This window comes from Scatophagus argus, chromosome 21 (genome assembly GCF_020382885.2).
Source record: "Scatophagus argus isolate fScaArg1 chromosome 21, fScaArg1.pri, whole genome shotgun sequence".
Lineage (NCBI taxonomy): Eukaryota > Metazoa > Chordata > Actinopteri > Scatophagidae > Scatophagus > Scatophagus argus.
In genome coordinates, this window is record NC_058513.1 from 18,173,953 (window position 1) to 18,194,945 (window position 20,993).

The 20,993-nt window shown below is 47.9% G+C and overlaps 1 protein-coding gene and 1 long non-coding RNA gene across 6 annotated transcripts; one reads left to right on the plus strand and one right to left on the minus strand.

Moving 5' to 3' along the window:
• Positions 1 to 702: 702 nt before the first annotated feature.
• Positions 703 to 19,142, minus strand: fmnl1b (formin-like 1b). Of its 4 annotated transcripts, none has more exons than XM_046376169.1 (27): positions 18,523 to 19,142; positions 13,511 to 13,594; positions 12,929 to 13,012; positions 12,485 to 12,558; positions 12,131 to 12,214; positions 11,868 to 12,011; positions 10,799 to 10,886; positions 10,352 to 10,428; positions 10,180 to 10,273; positions 8,518 to 8,592; positions 8,069 to 8,179; positions 7,774 to 7,923; positions 7,583 to 7,684; positions 6,680 to 6,923; positions 6,087 to 6,293; positions 5,816 to 5,940; positions 5,273 to 5,475; positions 4,958 to 5,192; positions 4,641 to 4,709; positions 4,205 to 4,285; positions 3,932 to 4,061; positions 3,599 to 3,762; positions 3,372 to 3,473; positions 3,137 to 3,232; positions 2,257 to 2,371; positions 1,907 to 1,986; positions 703 to 1,373 (listed from the first exon to the last, which is right to left on the minus strand). In XM_046376169.1, the coding sequence occupies exons 1-27, from the start codon at positions 18,670 to 18,672 to the stop codon at positions 1,368 to 1,370; spliced, it is 3,174 nt and encodes a 1,057-aa protein (XP_046232125.1). In that variant the 5' UTR covers positions 18,673 to 19,142; the 3' UTR covers positions 703 to 1,367. The 4 variants fall into 4 exon arrangements, with proteins under 4 accessions (XP_046232125.1, XP_046232123.1, XP_046232124.1 ...); XM_046376167.1 differs by having other exon boundaries at positions 2,257 to 2,446; XM_046376168.1 differs by lacking the exon at positions 1,907 to 1,986.
• On the plus strand, positions 6,863 to 19,273 carry LOC124052210. Of its 2 annotated transcripts, XR_006841966.1 has the most exons (9): positions 6,863 to 7,000; positions 7,589 to 7,708; positions 8,053 to 8,195; positions 8,377 to 8,442; positions 10,776 to 10,904; positions 11,959 to 12,126; positions 12,199 to 12,326; positions 12,442 to 12,588; positions 19,138 to 19,273. It is a non-coding gene; the product is annotated as an uncharacterized LOC124052210 (long non-coding RNA). The 2 variants fall into 2 exon arrangements; XR_006841965.1 differs by having other exon boundaries at positions 8,377 to 10,904.
• The last annotated feature ends 1,720 nt before the right edge of the window (positions 19,274 to 20,993 follow it).

A 20,993-nucleotide genomic window follows, 5' to 3' on the forward strand; every position in this document is an offset into this window, starting at 1 on the left:
TCCGTCTGTTAGACTCCGTTCAGTCATCTGAAACATCTGTAACGTTGAAAATGTTTATCTCGGCTGCATCCCTCGTCGTCTTTATTTCAGACAAAAAGTAATTTTATACTCCTTTGGACAAACTAACATCTGGCCAACAGTTTCAGTGCTAATTGATTCCCAAACTTGGAAGTTGTTCCGACAGATGGACAATAAAAACACAAACAGGATTTAATTGACTCATTTTGAGAGACCAAAGAAACATTTTCACAAATTTGTTTTCTTTTAGTCATAATTGGCAGATTTGTTGTTGTTGTTACATAAACTGTCAGCTGTGAAAACCAAAACCTGAATTTTACAGAACAATTTACACACGTCTCAAGTTTACAAAGACTAAGAAAGTAAAATTGAGAAAATGTTGTAAATATTTGAGCCACACTAGCAACAATTTTAAATTTTGTACATGTATGTTCCTCAGAGGATTTTAATTGTTTTAATCTGTGCAGTACTTTGGTTTATGACCAAATATCTGCAGCCCTAAACTGTCAGCCCCAGTTGTACTTTGTACACTTGGCGCTACTTAGCAAATGTTAGCATGCTAACATGTTAAACATCAACCTGTTAGCATTTAGCTCAAAGTGTCCTCACAGGCCTGTTAGCTGCAGACTCCAAAGGTCTGAATACTCGCCGTACACTAAAAAAGCAAAGAGACACAGAATCCCAAACGGTATAAAATGTTTTATTTTTTGAAATGCAGAAGCAAAGTAGAAGTTCCTCATTCAGACACTTCAGTATTAAAAATAATTTAAATATTTTACAAATCTGCAGCCTAAATCTCGGAGACCTACTTGAAGGCAGAAAGATGGACAGCTTTTAATTAATATTCCACTTAAAATAAACCCAATTTTTAAAAAAATCATGTCTGGAGCAGTTTAAAGAAAGCGATCGGAATGATTTATGAGCGGCCCGTCCGTCAGCGTTTATCTCTGATGCCTCTGAAGAGTCGGGCTGTAATTGGTGAGCAGCAGTAATGAAGCAGTCGTGTTACAGATCAGCTGAACGGCTCCTTCCTCCATGTAATCGTCTTAATGAGCTCCAGTGTCATTAGCATCAAGTGCAGCTAATATTCACCCTCTTTAACATTTGATTAGTCAAATCACAGAACGTTTCTACACTTCATTCAGCAGTTTGTGCTTTGATCGCTTCCTCCTCTGCGCTCTCACGCATGCATGACACGGTGACGTCGTTGCCGCGGTGAGTTGTGCATCTTTGTGCTTTTGGTCTGCGGTGCTTTCAGAGCGAGATGTCTGAGGACACGTTGAGCTGTTGTCCCGGTTTCCACTTGGCGCTGCGTCGGCCGCCGTCCGCCCGTCTGTACGGCTGATTCCTTAAATCTGGGGACAGACAGAGGGATGGTAACGTGGATGGAGCAATACGGCCCAACTGAAAAGGTCCGATTCCGTGTGATGTGGGATTAGCATCGCATCTCGACTTTCTTTCTTCGTGTGAAGGGCTTATCGTTTTTGTTGTTTCAGTAACAGCGACTCACTTCAGCTCCTTTCATCCTCTTTAAAACCAGCAGACGAATGAGCTGAAAAAGAGTCCGACGTCTCAGGAGGAAACTCGCAGCTTCCAAAACACTTTCAGTGTCGTTTAAATGCACATTCCAGTGAGGATATTACATGGCAGACATTATACATGCAGTCTACTGTTATTGTAAAAGCAGCTCACTGCAACTGAAACCCATTTGTTGTATTAGCTATCAGCTTGTGTTAATTCTAACTACCTACGTTTGTCTGTAATCATTAGCAGCTCACACACACACACACAAATGTGATGAAGGTGTAAACGTGTGCTTAACGTGTTAAAGGTGAACACGGGAAGAAGCAGCCAACACGGGCTGAGAGGTGGAGAAACGAAGAGTCACCTCGTCGCTGAAGACGGAGTCGCAGAAGAGACGAGAGGAGCGTTTGGCAGAGCGAGCCGTGAAGGGCACAGACTTTAGAGCTGAAGACACCAGAGAGACAACAGGAAGACAGGAGGGACAAACAGACAGAGAGAGAAAAGCCTTAAGAGACAGAGGAGTGAAGGACAAAAAGCTGAGTGAGCTAAAAGTGTAGAAATGAGAGATTAATTGCAGGTTGAGTAAGAAAGAGACGTGAACATATCACGTCTGTCCATCTCAAGTAGGATGTAGGTAGCCTAGCTTAGCATAAAGACTGGAGGCAGAGGGAAACAGCTAGCCTGGCTCTGCCCAGAGGGAAACGCTGCGTGTACCTGTGATGATGTCCTCGATGGCGCCGTCCTTCCCCTCCCTCACCAGCGGAGACATCTGTCTCTTCTTCAGCTCCGCTATCAGGTCCATCTGGGGCAGTTTGGGCGTCACGGAAACCTGAAGCAAACAACCGCGTCTAAACTGACCTTTGAAAGGATCATTCAGGTTTCTTATTTTGGTGGTTTGAGCCATCTGACAGCCAAACAGCCAAGTCAGTTTATTTTTACAGCCAAACTCTCAGTCTGCACAGCATATGACAAACTATCCCGTGGTTGACGGCGTAATGGTAACACGGTGCAGAGCGAGAAATACGAGCAGTCAGACCATCAGACAGGCTGTAAACAAACCTGCAGCTAAGCCAACAGGATTCGTTACGGCCTCAGTCAGCGTGTGTGTGTGTGTGTGTGTGTGTCGGCATCTTGTGCTTCCTCGTTGGTGGTTTCGGTCCGGCTCTCTGGACGAGGACACATTTAGCCCGCGATGCTGTTCTCACTGACTGAAGTCACGTTTGGACGTTTGTCCAGCTTTTCTGTTGAGGGTCAGTCAGGTTCCTTTGGTTCTTTGAGGTTCCCCACTGCAGCCTGCCTCTTTTATTACATTCTTTATTTTTATGGGTAATTAAATTTCAAATTAAGCTGCCCTCACAGTAAACAACAGCACAGCCATTAATGTCACCAGGTTTTATGTTGCTTCCACTTCCCTGTAATTATCCAGACATGGCAGTCTGGCTTCATCTTTCCTGTTATAAATGTCAGTATGTCTTCAAGTTGTCCGACTGCTCGGATCTGAACAGGTAAGTCTGTGAGCTGCTGGGAGAATTAAAGTTGAATTATTTAGCCTGCAGATGTCTGCGGCTGTGCAGTGCTGTGAGAGGAAACTGACCTTGCTGCCGCTGACTTCAGGTTTAGGTGGAGTCGGTGGAGCCTCACAGATCAGGACGTGCTGCGTCTTCCTCTGCTCGTTCTCCTGCTCAGCTCGCTGTCAGAGGAAAGCATTTTGACGTGAAGATCAAACAACACTGACCGACTGGACTGTAAGCACACAGTGAAAGCTGCTTTTCATTATCAGCAGCGTCAGCTCGTTCAGGACACGAGTCGTGAAGTGAGCGTCGTCTGACCTTGTATGCCTTGATGAACCGGACAAAAACGGGGAAGAACATGGAGGGCGGAGTGGTTTTAGAGTTCTCGCCAAAGTACTCCACAGCAGAGTCGTACACGTCCTGAGACGGAGAAAAGACAGTTTGAATTGAATGTGGAAATTCAGCATAGGGCTTGTTCATGCACACGTCCGAAGCATCCTGGTGTGCGAACACACAACCTGTGATGTGATCACGTTAGAGCTCACCTGTGCAGTTTTTCCATCTGCGATGAGAGAGTGCAGCAGCTCAGTGTTGCTGCTGAGAAACGCCTGCAGCACAGGGTTGTCTTGTTCCTCGGAGAACTCCCTCCCGGTCACCTGCATGCCTCGCTCCAGAGCTCGCAGGTCCTGCAGGATGCTGTCCAGAGACACTGCAGACACAGCGAGAGTTCAGTCTTTTATCAGCTGCTGCTCGCTCCACTGTTAGCTGTTGTTATCTTAGCTTATTCTAGCTGTCCTTAGAAATCTCAGACTCCCTCCGACCTCCTCATACAGACATGTTCAGACATGTCCTGCATCGGTCAGGTGTAAGGAACTCACCCAGCGCCGCCCTGTCCAGGAAGTGCAGCTCCGAGTAGAAGGACTGGACCTCTGGGTATTTCTCCTGGATGACGCTGACGATGAAGTGCAGCAGCGTCTGCTTCCGGTCTGTAGATTTGGTGTCCAACAGCTGGAGGCAGAAACGGGAAACATCAGAGTGAAAATCTCCAAACCAAGTGACGTTCATGTGCTGCAGTCAGAAAGCAAGTTTATAGTTTTCACACGATGAATAAAATGTTGCTGCTGTTCAGAGTTGGAGCCCGTTTTACTCACCAAATCCAAACTCTGCAGGCGGAAGCCGTAAGCTGCCCCTCGTTTGCTGCTGTTCATGTAGTTTCCAAACGCTAAGATGATCTTTACATCAGAAACGAGTCAGAAAGCACGTCGTCATGTGTGCAACACAAATCATTTTCTAACAAGTGCAACAGTCTGCACAGAGAACGTGAAATGTACGAGTGGTTAACTTTCAGCCGACATTTTAAACGCCTATGAATCTGAAAAAATGAAAAGTCTTATTGTTCGCATCTAAAATGAACTGGATGAATTACATTCTGCCACGCTCATCGCTGACTTTGAACGGGTAAAGTCAAACTTTAAATGAGATGCTGAAACTGAAGGTCATTACTGCTGAGGGCTTCGCTGTCAGTTAATGTTTCTGCATGCAGATTCCTGGGAAAGACTTGATGTCTTCACCATCGACTGGACTCACCTCCAGGATTTTCTTCAGCTTGCTGGAGGATTTGATGGACATCGAGGCAGCGATGAGGGCGTTCAGTTGCTGTCAGGAAGTTGAAATAATCAGGGTTATTCTCAGCAGTGGATTGTGTCAGAGCTCACATCTGTGTGAGCTCGTTTATTATGACTGAAGTTTGACTTAAAACACCTAAAACATGTTCGAGTCATAATTTCTCTTGTATGATGGTATTGATGAAGGGACTATTTCCCGCCGTAGATATACATTTCTAATGCCCCCCCACCCCCCACTTTCTTGTCCTCTCTGAGGTCCAGTTCGTGCTGTGAACTCACAGGCTGTATTAGATGGACGCTCTCGAGGAAATTGCCCATGTAGGTGAGGGCGCTGATTCGCTGCGAGAGCCGCGGGATCTTGCTGAAGTGCACCATGAAGCGGTCCTCCTCGCTGAGCTCGTCCAGGGGCCTGCCCTCACACTCGTAGTCGTGGATGAGCTTCATCTCGTACTCTGTGGGGATGAAACGCTCCAGGAGCTCGAGGAAGTCCAGGCTCAGAGCTCGCTGGTTGTACCTGAGGGGACGCAGAGGGAGACGTCAGCCAGTGCAGTCGATCAGCCTGTTTTAAAGTCAGATCGTTCTGATGGTTTTTACGTCTCGATTGCGCAGCAGATGTCGGAAGCAGCCATTCCTTCCTTGCGCAGGGTGATGGCCAGGTTTTTGGCCCTGTTGGGCTCCATTAGAGACACTTTACTGGGAGTCTTGTGAGCCAGTTTCGTCTTGAGGGTCTCCAGGTCTACAGGAGGGGACTGGGCCTTGGTCTTAAACTGCTCCTCAAAAGCTTCCATGTTGAGCTCCTGGGAAAGATCCAGTGAGGTGACAGAAGCAGATTAATGTGTTTAAACCATTCCTGTTAACTGCATGTGGAGCTTTGAAGGCTGTGGACAGACGTTCTGAATCACACCCTGAACATCTCAACGTGAATTAATTTAACAGGAACAACTGAGCTTTTCACACTTCATAAAGTCTGACTGCAGAAGTAATTATGATCAAACAGGTTTGCATACAGAAAATGTTGTGTTGTTGGATGCTTCGTGTTTTTCTCCTAAGAACAAAAAACAAACTCTTTATAGAAAGAAAAGAAATAGAAAAGACTTGACAGTCCAGAGGAAGTTTGGTGTGTTTAACTGGTCAAACCTCTAAGACTCGCTGGTCGTCCAGCTCGTTGAAGACGGTTCCTGTCACCTGGTTTGGTTTGAGCGTCTGCCAGTTCAGCAGTGGCATGCGGTATTTGGTTTGAACCGCTTTCTTATTTTTACAGCCTGCAAGAAGAAATATTGTTCCAAATCCAACATTTTGATTGAAGTGTCAAAACATAAAAAAACATAAAAGCTCTGGAATCACTCAAGATGAATGGAATTAGTGAAGTTTCAGAGTCACATTAAAGTACAAACTCTGATGAACTCACCTGAGCTCACATCAGTCACTTCTGGTGGTTGCTGGGTCGCACCACCTCCAGAAGGCAGCAGGGGTGGAGGAGGAGGTGCTGGAGGTGGTGGTGGAGGAGGAGGTGGAGGAGGAGGAGGAGGAGGAGGTTGTACTGCTGCTGACGGCTGAGGGTCTGAGGAGGGGGGAGCATCCTGCTGGTCCTCTCCTGAATCAGTTTCTTCTTTAGCTGTCAGAGGAACAACAACACGTCTCTGAATGAAGCGGAGTGTGAGAACCTCGAGGTGAAGCTTCACTTCATGTTTTATGGGTCTGCTGTTTCACATTAACCTCCTGATTGTTTTCAGATGTAGGAGCGACATTGGAAACTTTGCGTGCTGACATGAAGTGAAAGTGCAGAGGTTTGAATGTTCAGTGATGTGAAAGGACTGAAACTCTCTGACTTGACCACTTCCTGTCTCACGGTTAACTCAGTCTGACTCACGCAGGACGAAGCTGAGCTGCAGTGTGGACGTACTGGAGTTAAACTGATGAGAGAACAACCTGATCAGCAGCCCTCAGAGTCTGAAGCTTCTGTTTCTGTTTGCCTGGAGGTGTGAACAGACCGGCTCTGACCTTCCTGTGTCACGTCCTGGATGACCGGGACCACCTGGATGTCCAGGCGTCCGGAGGAGGAGCGCAGCATTCGGACCAGCCCCTGGTCCACCAGAGCCTGGACCCCGGACTCCAGCTCCCTCAGGGACTGGGTGGACCGGTCCTGGTCTCTCTCTCTCTCCTTCTCCTTCTCACGTTCACGCTCTCTCTCTTGCTCTCGCCGCTGCAGAAGAGCGACCTGAGAGCTCGACTCGCGCAGACCCTCCTGCAACACAGACGTATCAGGAAACATGACAACATCACCGCATGGAGGCTGCACTGGAATGAACGACAGGGACACAAGTATGTGGACACCTGACAGTCATCTTATTAGCATTTAAGCTTAAACATCACCAGCATTTTACGCTCTCGCATATCTCATGAATATGTGTCATGAAGGGGAAGCTCCGGCTGATGTTTTAAAGGATAAGTTCCCACAAAACCTAAAACATAACTCACACATTCATCAAATCTGTGTTAGTGTGATAAAGTCCATCCAAACATGCCTCCAGGGTCTGAGGACAGGATGCCAGGCCAGTCACATGTGAAAATGTCCCGTTTAACGTGAACATAACATGTCCCGTATGAAGTGAACACATGACTGAAGATTTCCACACGTGTAAACAACAGTAAACATGACGAGGCAGGTTGCACACCAGCTTTTCTGACACTTTGTGTAGCTGAAGCTGACTTGTTGTTTTTTATCACTCACCACACAGGAAGCAGGAGCAGGACGGATGTTTACAGCAGACTGATATGTGACTTCTTACAGATAAATTTGATTTGGGGTTTGTTTGAGACGTGTTTGACTCTGGTTGGACCTTCAGTATCTGATTGTCCTAACGTTCTGGCAGCGATACAGAAAATAAAACGAGTTGTCTCTACCTTCAGGAGCTCCACTTCTTTTGTGGTCTGAAGGAGCTTCTTCTCCAGATCTGAGACCTTCTCCATGGCCTCCCTCTCAGTCTCCTGAAGCCTGGTGCTCAGCTGGGCGCCCAAACACAACTTCTGGTCAGTGGATGTGACTCAGCGGTGGGCATGGCTATAAAGTGTGCGTGTGTGTGCGGCGTGTCCACCTGCGTGTTGTGTTCCTGCAGCTCCTCCATGTGTTCCAGCAGAGTGTTTTTGGCCTCTGCGTCCTCCAGCAGAGCTCCCACGTCAAACACGTTGTCCAGATAGGCCTGAATCTGCACCAGCAGCCTGTCGCTCTCTGTGAACTTCAACTTCTGCACGCAAACACGGGATACTCAAATGAAATAACCACCATGAAGGAATAAACAAGTCAAAAATGAATGCTGCCTTCTGTGAACCTTAAATCCTTCTGTGTATACTGAGTCTAACTGCCTGATCAACAGAACGTCCACGGGTCACCTCGAGGTAGTCATCCAGCCCGTGACGAGTGAACTCGTACTGCAGGTGGACCCTGAAGTTCATGTTTTCCACTGAGTGGACCACGATGTTGATGAACTGCATGCAGGCCACCTGGTGGACAGACGAGGTAATCACATGCTGCTGTTTGAAGGCAGGACACCTCGACTTCAAGAGAAGCATTTTTGTCCAAGTGTTCAATATTTATTTTGTTAGTGCTTTTAAGACCTTTCTGTTATAAGGACTAATTAGTCCACTTTTTTCTTTGGCAGATTTCTAACTCGTAGTCTTCACACCCATTTGTCTCGCAGGTCCTTTTGGAGCTGCAAAAAGCTTCACACAACCTTTCACCTGTTCAGAAGAGCACATGACGACAGGTGGAGATCCCCTTCCCCTTGTGTGTGTCCTCACATGTGGTCACGTGAACGCGGTGTTGCTGGTTGCAGACTTACCATGAAGTCGATGTTGCCATCTTCCTTGTAGAAATACTCCATTAGCTTCTCGAATCGGCTTTTCTCTCCACACGTCTGAGAAACATTGAGAGGGAGTGAGAATTAGAATCTGCTGCTGGACGACACCTGGCAGGTGACATCAGCTGTTGGTGTGTTAGGTCTGAGGTCCTCTGCATTATGCCCTGTCCTCGACTGCACACATGGGGGCAGTAAGCTCACACAGGAAGTACAAAACAGAATTACACAAGTCTGTTTGTGCAGTCGTGAAGAAGTTTCAGGTTCGTTTTGAGCTCAGGGACAAACAGTAATGAAGGCAGTGACGAACCCAGCGGTGCTCTTTGCTTAGCGCAGAATAATTTGCTGCGTTACTCACAGACTCGCGTCCTCTTCGTCCTGCAGGCAAACTGTTACATAAGCAGGCTTCAGCACAGCGAGTGTATGGGAGGACAACAGCACAATGTGTCTAAGCAAGAGTTGTGTTTTCTTAGCTAACGGCTCAGCAGATTCCTCGTCTCTTCCATCAGCTTCAGCCCGTCTGTGTTTCACTTTGCCTCCCCCCTTTTCTCCCCCCACTCGTGTCTGCTGAATAATGCAGGATGCCAACCTGACAGGCTGCACAGCCCAAAACAACGTCCACGTTCAGCTGCTGAGGGACACATGAGCCAGCTGCTGGCTCAGCGCCCGCCTGCCTGCGCTTTATCTATCGCTGGCTCCATCTTTCATTGTCGCCCTCTGGCTCTCTCTCACACACACACACACACACACACGTCGGGGTTGCTGTGGTACTCAGTGTGGTAGGCCAGTCGCCACCGTGGTAACTGAAGCCACACTGATCATCCAGGCAACGCGAGGCCCGACGTCAGACAGATCAGTACTGAAAAACTGACAGGTTTTTAATTCATCAGCTCGTCCCGCTTTTTTTGGGGGGGGGTTCATTACCACACACACACACACACACACACGTTGTACTGCAGCAAACAAACTGCAGCAGCCATTGGTTCTCATCAAACTGTTGTTTTAAGGCTTGTGAAGCTGTCAGTGGATGCTGATCAGCCTGCAGACATCAAAGTCCTGCTTGTTGCAGGGCAGGTTTCTAACGTCCTCGACATCCAGTAAAAATAGACCCTCCTGGTTCAGATTTATTCTCCTTTCTGTATGTGTGTGTGTGTGTGTTTTGCAGCCACAAGATGACAGGTTGGAAACAGTTGCTGCTTTCTGAGGCAACAATGAGAGGTCAGAGGCAGCTCGAGTGTTTCGCGTGTTTACGCCGCTTCAGTCGGCGTCGTCTGGCGGTGAGACAACTGGCAGAGCAGCTGACGGCGGGTGGGGGGTCTCCGGGGTTCCCCTCAACCTGCTTTCCAATGCGTTAAAGGGCTGCTGGTATGCGGGTGCTGCAGCACGAACACCAGTTTAAAATAACGGCTCAGTGCGGGAAGTTTGGGGATGATGCGGTTGCCTGCTCTTATCACACAGGCTGACCATCAAAGCTCTAATTAATCCTAATGGTTTTGTGCTGCTGGGGCGTCACAGTGCGCCAGTGCTGAACCATAACTGTGATCTGAAACAATGAGATGCCATACTGATACTACAGCAGAGTGTTGGCTGCGTTGAGGTCCTCTCAGCCAGGTGTGCTCTCAGGTGTGTTAGTAAGAGTGTAAAAACCTCTTTGAAGTTGTCAAAGGCGGACAGGATGATGTCGTGGCCTCCTCTCACCAGGCAGACGGCGGCCAGCAGCTCCAGCACCAGCGCTTTGGTCCTGAGGAGAAACACCTGGACTCCGTCATACGTTCTCAGGTTTATCAGACGTATGAAGATCCTGTAGTCCGGTTCATACCTCAGGTTCCTGTTGTTCAGGCTGAGCGTGATCTCGTTGACGCAGCAGGGATGCTTCATCACCAGGCTGAAGCCAGTCTGACACACACACACACACACACACACACACACACAGGCTGTAATCATATTTTAAATGCATCACTTCTGCTTCTCATTGTTATATGACTGCTGATGGCTGACCTAAACAATCAGAGACAAACTCATAGTCATGAGACGCAGTCAAACTGATCAGCTGAGACACCCACTCCTGCTTCAGAAAGTCAAACTTCTCAAACTCTCCCACAGTTTTTACTGGCATTCGAGTTCATTTTGACCTTGACTTGATTTTGATTAAGAGAGTCTACAGTGCCGAGCTGCGTCTCATGATCCTGACTTGACCCTTATGTTTAATGTTTGTCATAGCTGACTGCTGGTTTGGACTGCAGGAGGTGCAGGAGCTTCGGGGTACCTGGTAGTTCATGATGGCACGTAAACACATGATGCAGAGGTGAACGTCGTCCGTCTGGCTCGCGACTCGAGAGCTCCTCAGGACTTTCCTGTTTTGAAGAGGAGAGGTGAGACACGCTGCAGGTGTGACTCGACACCGACACACCTGTGCAGGTTTAACTGCCGTGTGTGTGCTGTACGCGTGGTGGCTGCAGCGACGAAATCTGTCAATCAGTTCCTCAACAGGAAGTTGAAGATCAAACGAGTCCCGCAGACAAATAGGAAAGTCCCACTCGTCTGCTGCCAATTTGGTGTGTGTGTGTGTGTGTGTGTGTATGTGTTGATTTGTTTCACACATTCACACCCTAACGAGTCACACACGCACAGGCAAGTGAATGAGCAATGATGGGAATGTAAACGATGCAGATGAGAAAGTTTAGACATTTGAGTGTGTGTGTGTGTGTGTGTGTGTGTGTGTGTGTTCTCTATTTGGATATAAAATACAACCATATCTTCTGCTGAGGAAGCTCAGGAGACGTTTGTCACAAACTGTTTGTGTGTGCTGAGTTTAATCTTTGCAGCAGATGAAGGATTTGTGTGTGTGTGTGTGTGTGTGTGTGTTTTCTAATGAGCTAAAGTTTTTTTTAAGAGTTTATGAATCTTAACTGAACTGGAACCTGCCCTTCTGTCTTTTAGCGACACTACGTGGCCAAAAGTATGTGCACCGGGTTGCTCACACTGACTCTGGGTCTGTTTCATGGTTTTGCCTGCATGGTTTCCATTTTTAAACAGTTGTGACCCTCCGACTTTGTGCCAACACAGGAAGGGAACAAACAGGTTCTCAAACATCAGAGAATTCAGCAGTCACACATGGATGTAAAGGCCATACTTTTGTCCGAATACTTTTGGCCACATACTGTTGTTCTTTTACTCATCCTGTTTGTTTATTTAGTGAAAAAAAACTGTGATCTTTCATCAGCTTCTCACATTTGTCCTAGAAAGCAGTTTGATTCATAAACGTGCTTTGCCGTACGTCACACCAACAGGTAAACCTGCTGTCATGCTCACCTGTGGCGTCACACGTCACTCACCTGACTGTGAAGGCCCTACTGGCCTTCAAGGCACCGTGAGTGGGTGAGTTAGTGGCACTTCTGCTCACATCCTCCGCTGACTTGTCCACAGTGTTGTTTTTGTCTGCGGGCGGCGTCCCATCGTCCAACGTGTCCGCATCGCACCTGAGAGTCACAGAGAGCCCACAGAGGTATTCACGGGACTGATACAGTGACAGGAAGTGGCCGCGTGAAGGAGATAAGACACGACTGGTCCAGGAATGCTGTTTCAAGCTGATACGTACGTGACAGCACTGTGGGCGAAGGACAAATAATCCACAAGAACATCTAAGCCTTGATTTTCCTCGTTCAGGAACTCCTGAGCCCAGCTGTGAGGAGAACAGACGGTTCAGTGACACAGCTGGAGACAGAAAACGTCACCTGAAATCTCACCTTTTCTCCAACATCACCTGAGTTTGTCTGAGGGCATTCAGACTTCAGGTGAGCACGGTTTTAAATGTGTTCTTCAGTTAGTCAGCACACTTCTGTACGTCAGCGAGTTGTTTCATTAAGCTCAGAAGTTTTCTACATTTCGTGTGCCTCTTTCCTTCAACAGCGTTTGACCTCGTTTGGGAAACGGGAACTGGAGCGAGACTCACCCTATATAATTGGTCCTCAGGGAAATCTCCAGCTCTCTGAGGATCTGCGTGGATTCCTGCACTCGTCTCTTAAACTGTCAGAACACAAGACGGGAACTTTTAAGGTCAGTAAATGCTTAATTACGCAGAAGACGTAAGAAGATGCACAGACACAAACAACACACACGGTTTAAAAACTGCTGCCCGGGTCACACTGTGTATTTCTGTGAAACTTTGTCATAACTAGTGCAGGAATTCTTGAGTGATGGAAAGACGAGTTTTGTGAGGTTGCATGTTGAGATGTGACATTCAGGGGGACGGACAAACTGGAAGCACGAAGCCTCAGGACACGACTGTGCGTCACATGCTGTTCGTAGTTACTGTCTGATTGACTGATTCTGGTCAGTGACGTTCACAAACAAAAACCTTCACGCAATAAATCTACACTTTGTTCTGTCACTGCACCTTTCGACTGACTCCTCCGTGATCCAGGTAACTCCTCAGCTTGTCCAGGTACGCAGATGGCGGATTCTTCACTTGAAACCTCTCCTGAAGATGCAGAGGCACACACACACACACACACACACACACACACACACACACACACACACACCCACCCACACCTCTAGTTATATTTGATTGCTGTGCTGCAGTGAGCAGAGGGCACTTTGATTACTCAGCGTGTCTTATGCAAATGGATTTGATAGTAATCAGTTTCCTGAAATGAGTCGACTGTTCGGCAGTTCGACGCACATGTGCACTCCGGCTGTAGCAGCTCCTTTCATTCCCTTTAACTGAACACTGTGGGATTTATCAGACCGTTTAACAGGGTCACAGTGTCTCTGTGTGGGTCACAGTGATGTGATGGTGACGGGTGTCCTCAGTCCCTCCCCCCTGCTGATACACTCATTACTACAGTGATGTGTGATGTTAATGAGCCTCCTGGTGTGTTTGTGCGTTGGCGAGGATCGAGGTGCTTTCTCGTGTTTGGTATTGCATCAGCGTGCCGACTGGCCCCTGCGTTGGACAGGTAGAGAGCAGACCCACCTGGTCACAGATCAGCTCCCACTTCTTCTCGCTGTCGTACTGACTGAGGATCTTCACCTTGTCTGGAGGAAGATTCATCGTGTTCTGAAAGCGGAAAGAGGAGATGCGTCTGTTACAACCTGCTGCCAGACACGCTCACTGTGGAGCCTCACCTGGACCTGTCCAGGTGTGAGTCGCTCCGTGAGCCACGGAGGAACACGGCTTAGAACCGACCAAATGCAAAGGCAGAGTTTGTTTTAAAAAACGCGAGTTGATCAGCCAATCAGTTTAAAGCTCTCGATGTCAGCTGATGTGATTAACAGTAAAGTTTGCGTATGAAGACGATAACTGCCCCATATAATAAACAAACTCCACGGACACATCAGCTGTCCTAATTATAACACACACACACACACACACACACACACACTCAGCTCTCCTCATTTGCTGAAATGCTACAAATCTTCATATCTAATCTGCTCCTGAGTCTCAGCTGCTCTGAGCGTCCGTCTCGAGGTCAGCGAGTGTGTGACGAGTCGTCGACACACACTCGCTTCGTGCTGATGTGCTTTACCTCCAGGCCTCAGGCTTCTTTTTACATTTCACCTCCTGCTGTTCAGCACCTGAAGCTGCGTCATCAGAGTGGTTTTGGACACTTGCTTTACTTTATTCCTGAGGTGAAAGCTGAGGCACATCACGTGGGAAACCTCTAAGCAGACATGATGCGTGCCATGGAAAACAGGGACACAGCCAATCGATGGCGCTGTGGGCTGTGATGAGTGCAGCTGTTGGGTCAATAACCATATGCTCCCAGTCGGCCTGATGGATCCATTAAACAGAACAAACTGGAAGAGAAAAACAACTCGTCCCACTTTCTGTGTCTGAGCAGGAGGTACTCAAGTACTGCGCTTTAGTACAATTCACACTCACGTGTACTTGAGTATTTCTGTTACTTACAGAGTAAATTACTACACTGTCTGACAGCTGTAGTTACTTTGGATGAAGCTTTTAAGATAAAACACGGAGCTAAAGCCTGAACCCGTCAGCCTGTACATACGACCACGGGGTCAGAGCAGCGACGGTGCGTCTTGGCTTTACAAAAGAAAGTTTTAGCTGCAGCTAAGCAGGCGATCACGTGATTCGCTGCCGCGTTGTCGAGGAGGAAGAAGCCGCTGTGCTGAGGTCACTTTGTGATGTGAAGCTGTGAGGAAACACGTCGTCGCCGTTCACACTGTGACGGGTTTGAGTCTTACGTGTCGGAGACGTCGGGCGCAAACACACGTGGACGTTGTTGTTACACTCGAAACTAGCAGTTTGTCCACGAGAAGCTGCCGTCAGGGCTCGCAGCCCCTCAGGCTGGACCCCAGCTGTGATACTTTAACTGTCAAACAGAGTCAAGCAGAGTCGAGGTTCATTTCAGCAGCACAGAGTTAAGGTGATGCTTCTCTATAGTGCGTCAAACGGCAGCGAGTTCACGGCTTGCAGCGGCAGCAGGAAGTTCAAATCTGTCTCCCGTTTCTCCCGTCTCACACTCTCACGAGACTGAGGAGACACTCTTCACACCTGCAGTGTTAACCCGGGTTGACCGAAGCCCAAGGTTGTATGATTCACACTGCACTTCTGCTTCCCCGGGTTACGTCTGTGACTAATGCGTGACTCTTCTGGTTTACTTTAGCCCGGTTTCTCACTGACACCCCGTGTCCAGTCGATTATCAGAAGACAACCCCGCTCACCCTGGTCCAGAGCAGGACCACCAAGCCCCAGACTAAAGCCAGCCCACTTCGGTGTGTGCTGGGATGGTTCCAGTGTGAAAACTTTCTTCACGTGGAGCTAACAGCTCCTTTAGCCTGGGACTAAGAAGGCTCTAAGAACACTAAGTCCTCATTGCTGCCACACAGCTGAAGGTTTGTTCAAGTCCGTCCCCAAGCTGTTGGAAACGGTTTGTGGGGACAGGGACTGTGGGGACAGGGATGTCCACATACTTTTGGTACTTGCTACTAAATCATCAGATCACGTCTGTAACGTTCTGTTCAGTCAGAGGCCATCAGCTTTGTGACTCCTTAACCTGCTGAAAGCACAGAACGAACCAGTGAGTCTCAGTGTGTAAATATCAAACACAAATCCACAGATGTACATTTACAGTCCCACTCACTTCCACATTCCCTGTTGGGAAATATGCAAAGTGTTATGTAAAAGCTGGAGGAAAAAGTGCTCCATGTAAATTCAGATGTGACTGAAGCGTTTGAATGCTGGTATCATCAGAGTCTCATACGCTTTGATAAGTTCAGTCTGAAAACACTGCAGTGACATCACATCCATCCATCACACTGGAGCACAAACACTGCAGGCTCACGAGCAGACGTGCACACACACGTCACACACACACGTCAGACGCTGTCAGCGCGTCCTCACACACACACACACACACAGCGGCTGGTTTGTATGAGCCTCTTCTCCACTTAGCACAGGAGATTTGCTATGCAGACTCAGCAGAAGATGGAGGAAGAGGGGCTGGGTGGTGGTGATGTAGCAAAAAGCCTGCCGGTGGAGAGGCTGAGGAGCAGGGTTAACATGCAGCAGACGGTTAATGTGCTGCTGGGCGACGCCTGGTTTGCCCCTCCACACGTGAAAGACCGCACATACCTGCACATTCGTACAAACACACACACCGCTGCAGCAAAACACACACCATCGGGATGAAAAGCCTGCAGCAGCTGGCACGTTAATTCAATGCAGTGAATTCACAGACCACAGCGTGGGTACTGCAGGTACTACTGCAAGTACTGACGCCGTATGCGTCATCCTCCTCCATGCAAAAGAGGAAAGTAGAGGGGACGCGTTGTATGTACGAGATGAAGAGAAAGACGAGAGCAGGGACAACACGTGTCCTCAACGTGTTGGACGAGTCGAGGGTCCAATGTGATCAGCCAGGCTGCGTTTCAAACAACCATCACACGCTGACTCGCAGTATGAATACTGCATACACACTCTGAAGAGTACAAAGTTAGTGTTTTAGAGGTGACATGTTGCAGTTAAACACAAAAAGCACAAAACAGGTTTTTCTGGTGAGTTTAAGACTATTAGAACTGGTTTGGATGAAATAACTTTAATAAACTAACACAGAGCTTACAGAGCTGGAAGTGAGGCATTCACAAACAGCACGTGATTTCCATGTGCTTTCGGTTGAATTCATCATGTGAAGCACGTTCTTCATTTAAACAAAAATCTTTAACTCATATGTTCCTGTCTAGTAAATGTGTTAGGCCACAACGTAGAGAGTTGTTTACTGAAAACATAGTTTAACTGCTGAATGAGAAATTCACTGAATTAACTTGAACAATCCCTTCTTCAGCCTGCTGGCAGAATTCCCATCACCTGACTGTTTAAGGCGTTAGTCCAGCTAATGCAACAGGAATCAGCTGAAATGTTTGTGGACGTATGACAGCGTTAGCTCTTCAGCAGAGCTAATCACAGAGAGAGTTTAATGCTCACAAACGCCAACCGCACTGCCTCGCTGGAAGGAAACAGCGTTTATCAGAGCTTTAATTGATTAGCCTTCACCTTGGGTGTGTGTGTGAAGGAGGAGGCGGCCTGTTCGCTTCATCATCGCTGCATCAAACCACAGATCTGCTCGACATGACGTCACCTCACACACTCTGATGATAAGACTCGAAGAAGAAAGCCAAGAGGAATGCAGCTCAGCGTGCAGCGAGTTGTCTGGTCACATATTGGACATAGCTGCTTTGTCCCACTCAGATCTGTCACTCCCTTGTTTGTTTTTCCTGTCACCACAAAGGCATCAGTTCAGTTTGTCGCTGCTCAAACCGGCGACAGCTAAAAGCCCCGTGAAGGAAGTTATCGAGAGAAAATCAAGTCATGTTCGAGGAACGCCCGGCACAAATCACCTTGTGTTGTCGAGTCATGGAGCCAATAAAACAATATGGATAATAAATAATAAACTTTTTATTACAGAACCCTGGATTGAGGAAAACCACTGGTACAACCGGCATGTGCTACCGCCTACCACAGCAGCAGGAGCAACAGTGAGGTTAAAGCTGTGCTGTTCAGCAGCAAAGGGGGAAGTGACTTTGTTCAGTTGGCCTCCATCACACTCGCACATCAGCGTGATGGAGCTGCCACAACAGCAAACTGGAGCTCAGTGTGTTGGTTAGACGGTTCATTTAAAAAACTAGAACCCTGTGGAGTTTTGGCTCCAGTTGCTGTGCAGAACAGGTTTTCTACCAGTGAGACCCTGTTTTGTTTGTCTCGTGCAAAACCCACATTTCAGCCAGTCCACATGGGACCTCAGGCAGGTTTCTGCAGGCTTCCAGACAGTCCACTTGGGGTGCAAACTTTACTGACATTCACCAGTAATTTGTTGCAGTATGTGTGGCTTTGTAGTCTAGGCTCCAAAGGTAATAACATTCATTTTATTATTGTATCCGTTAGGCCTTCCTATGAGCAGCTTGTAGAGCTGTGCAATCTCACACCCTCTCAGACTAAGAAAACTAAAACAATAAAAAAATGACTGACTGGTACTGGTCCTGCTGTATCGGGACATTTTGTACACCCCCATCCAGGGTCTTCCTGCTTATAGTCTTTGCTTTGTGTTCAAGTGCAACTTTTAGGCAAAGACACAACAGTCGGCCTTTTTCAGAACCACTTCTGTAATGCTGGTTCGGTAATCAAGGTGCACCCAATGTGTGTCATGAGGGGTGACCACATACTTTTGGCCGACGATGAAAATGTTGCAGCTTTTATTAAACGGTAAACAGATGTGACTGGCCTCGCCGTTCTTCCTCCAGCAGACCATGCAGTGCAGCCTAATGCTGCATAAGCTCCAGCATAAAGGAGCTCTTATGCACCTTTCCACAGAGGCATTGTGTACCTGGCACTACCATAAGCTTGTCGTGAGGACGTGCACATTTCCAGCATAGTCCACATTCTTTTGTTTCTTTCTGCTGTTTGCTTTGAGCTCCTTCTCTCTGCGTGAACGCTGACAAGTGGCCTCACCTGCTGCACACACAACTCACCAGCACTGCACTGAAGCGATGCTCCAGTTCCTCTTCAGGTGGCATCGGGAGTTTCAGTCCCTTGGTTTGTTTCTGGGAGCCCAGAGGGGCCAACGCCGTCTTTGCCTCCTTCCTCTGGGGTACCTCCGTGCTTCCTGCCGCATTTCCCATGAGTGGATATCCAGTCGATCCAAGAAATGCACACACAAAAAAACCTGCCTGACTAACGCTGCCAAAAGATCAGTAACTGCTTTGTGTCTAGCTTTTCAAAGGTGATTTTGAGGCTCTGTGAGGCCTGTGACCTTTCGTTATTTCCATTACTTCAGTCCGTGGATTCATGCCGAAGTGGCACTCATGACTCGTCCATACTCTCAAACAGGGAGAAAACAGTGGGATGAAATCCACCCCTGCCTCTGAATGAGATCCTGGTGCATTATGAAACCCTAGAGAGAAGCAAGGGGATATCCTGAGAGTGACAGGCGGAGTGACAGCTGAACGAGTGAAGGAGAAAAGGGGAGGAGAAACGAGTTCACAGCCGGTAGATCTGAGCACAGGCCGAGGCTGCAGTAAGCAGAAAAATTACAGCCAACAAGATTAACCAGTTAAGGTTTCACTTCTGTGTTTCCCTCTGCTCAGGTGGGGAGGAAACTCTGGAGGAAACTCCCCCTAAAGCTGCAGACTTAGTTGGGCTTGCAGGCAGACTCTGGAAGGCCTCCATCTGCTGCTGGATGCTGGGACCCTCTGGGCCTTTGATCTTCATGTCCACAGGAAAAAGAGGAGAAGAGGAAAAGGCAGAGATCCAGCAGGCAGCCACTCGTCTATCCGAAAGCGAGAGAGCGAGCGAGGCATCAGGTCGAACTGAGGAGAGCACAGACGCACCGGAGCTCTCTGGGTCCTAAAGCCTCCATGTTCACAAACAAGGCACTTTTCTCTTCAGCAATCCACAGGAAGCTGCAGCGTTGTGACAAATGCAAATAAGAAGCTGGACCCACTAATGTCTCTTGAACAGTGACCGAATCAATTATCAAGCTGGTCGGCATTTGACTTACATCATCAGGTTTAGCTGCCTCACTTTCAGACTCGTGGTGTTGTAGCTGCTGGCTCGCTGTCAGACCATCATGGCTTACTGGGACACGGATGGTAGATACTGTTAATGTTGTTACGTGTTACGTGCAAGAATCCAAAACCTTCGTCCTTTAGTCTCCACACAGCCAGACATTTCACCAAGGCAACAACACAGCGTTAGCCTAGCGTAGCATCAGAAAGCTAATTGTGCTCCTCTGTCCAGCAACACCTGCCCCCAAAGTTCCCACCTGTCCTGTAAGTGAGCCACAACACAAAGGTGACACCTCCTAGGCCACCTGGTGTCCTGCAGACTCTCCTACATGGACACTGATAGAATAGCTCAGAACTGACTAGTGAGGGGGGCAACCTTTAAACGACTGGTCAGCTAATTACGTGTTTATTCAACCAAACAAACCTTGCTGTTATCATTCCATAATAAAACAATAACCATAGAAAAATTATCATCATTACTAATTTACAGTCTTTGGCTCAGTCATTAAGTACAGGAGTTTTCCTTTAAATAAATTAGGAACAGCACCAATCGAGCCACATTAGGCGCAGAAGCTCTTCACATCCCCCCGAGACCGAGGCCTCAGCAGAAGCCCTCCTCGCGCCCTGCGTCTTAGCAAACCACAGCTACAATATGGCTGCCAAAGAGGATCACACGCTTAATCAGAGTCATAAGTTGTGTGGCAGCGATGGCGTCAGTCTTTACCCTGCGACGACCACAGGACTGTTAGCGACTGCGGTGTTACTGCGAGGAGGCAGCTGTTAATAAATGATGAGCGTCACGCTGATACCTGTGCGTCTGGCCACACCTGGTCACCTGCACACAGCACGTCAGGAAGTGTGACACACAGAAGTGAGTCAGAATTTAATAAATCGAGGTGAGGAGTTGTGTGTGAACTGAAAACGGGACAAACTGAACATCAGGGCTCCTTTTCAGAATCCCACACAAATCTTATTCGACATCTGCCTTTAAATAACTCGACGTTTATTATGTAATTAAATGGTTCATTCACTCAGACTTAACGTTGTCTGATCAATTTACTTTTAGATATTCTGAGTTATATAGTTTAGAAAACAGAATAGGAGCAACAGTCTGGAAACACAAATATGTTTCCAGATTCATGCAGACTTGGATCAATACTGAAACTCACACCCCAAAGGGAAAAAACTGCAGGTTAAATGATCATGAAAATAATCCTTATTGCAGCTCTGTTTATCCTCATTCTGATGACGGTGTGTGCGTGTGGACTCACACACACACACACACACACACACACACACACACACTGCAGTACTGTTTGTGTGGAGGGCGGCTTGGTGCGTGGTGCCTCTGCATCAGGCTGACATCTAGCGGTGAAAGCGTGGCATTACAACACGAGCGCTCTGCATGTTCTCTGCCGCCGCCTCAGTCCATCTCC

What these genes read in the sequence shown, in the direction of transcription:
- fmnl1b (XM_046376165.1), bottom strand. Translation starts at nt 18,672, where the DNA reads ATGGGAAATGCGGCAGGAAGCACGGAGGTACCCCAGAGGAAGGAGGCA. An exon ending in ACGACCAGCGAGTCTTAGAG is followed by an intron (nt 5,476 to 5,815) that starts GTTTGACCAGTT and finishes GATCTTTCCCAG; the next exon opens with GAGCTCAACATGGAAGCTTT. An exon ending in GCGTCCATCTAATACAGCCT is followed by an intron (nt 4,710 to 4,957) that starts GTGAGTTCACAG and finishes ACTTCCTGACAG; the next exon opens with CAACTGAACGCCCTCATCGC.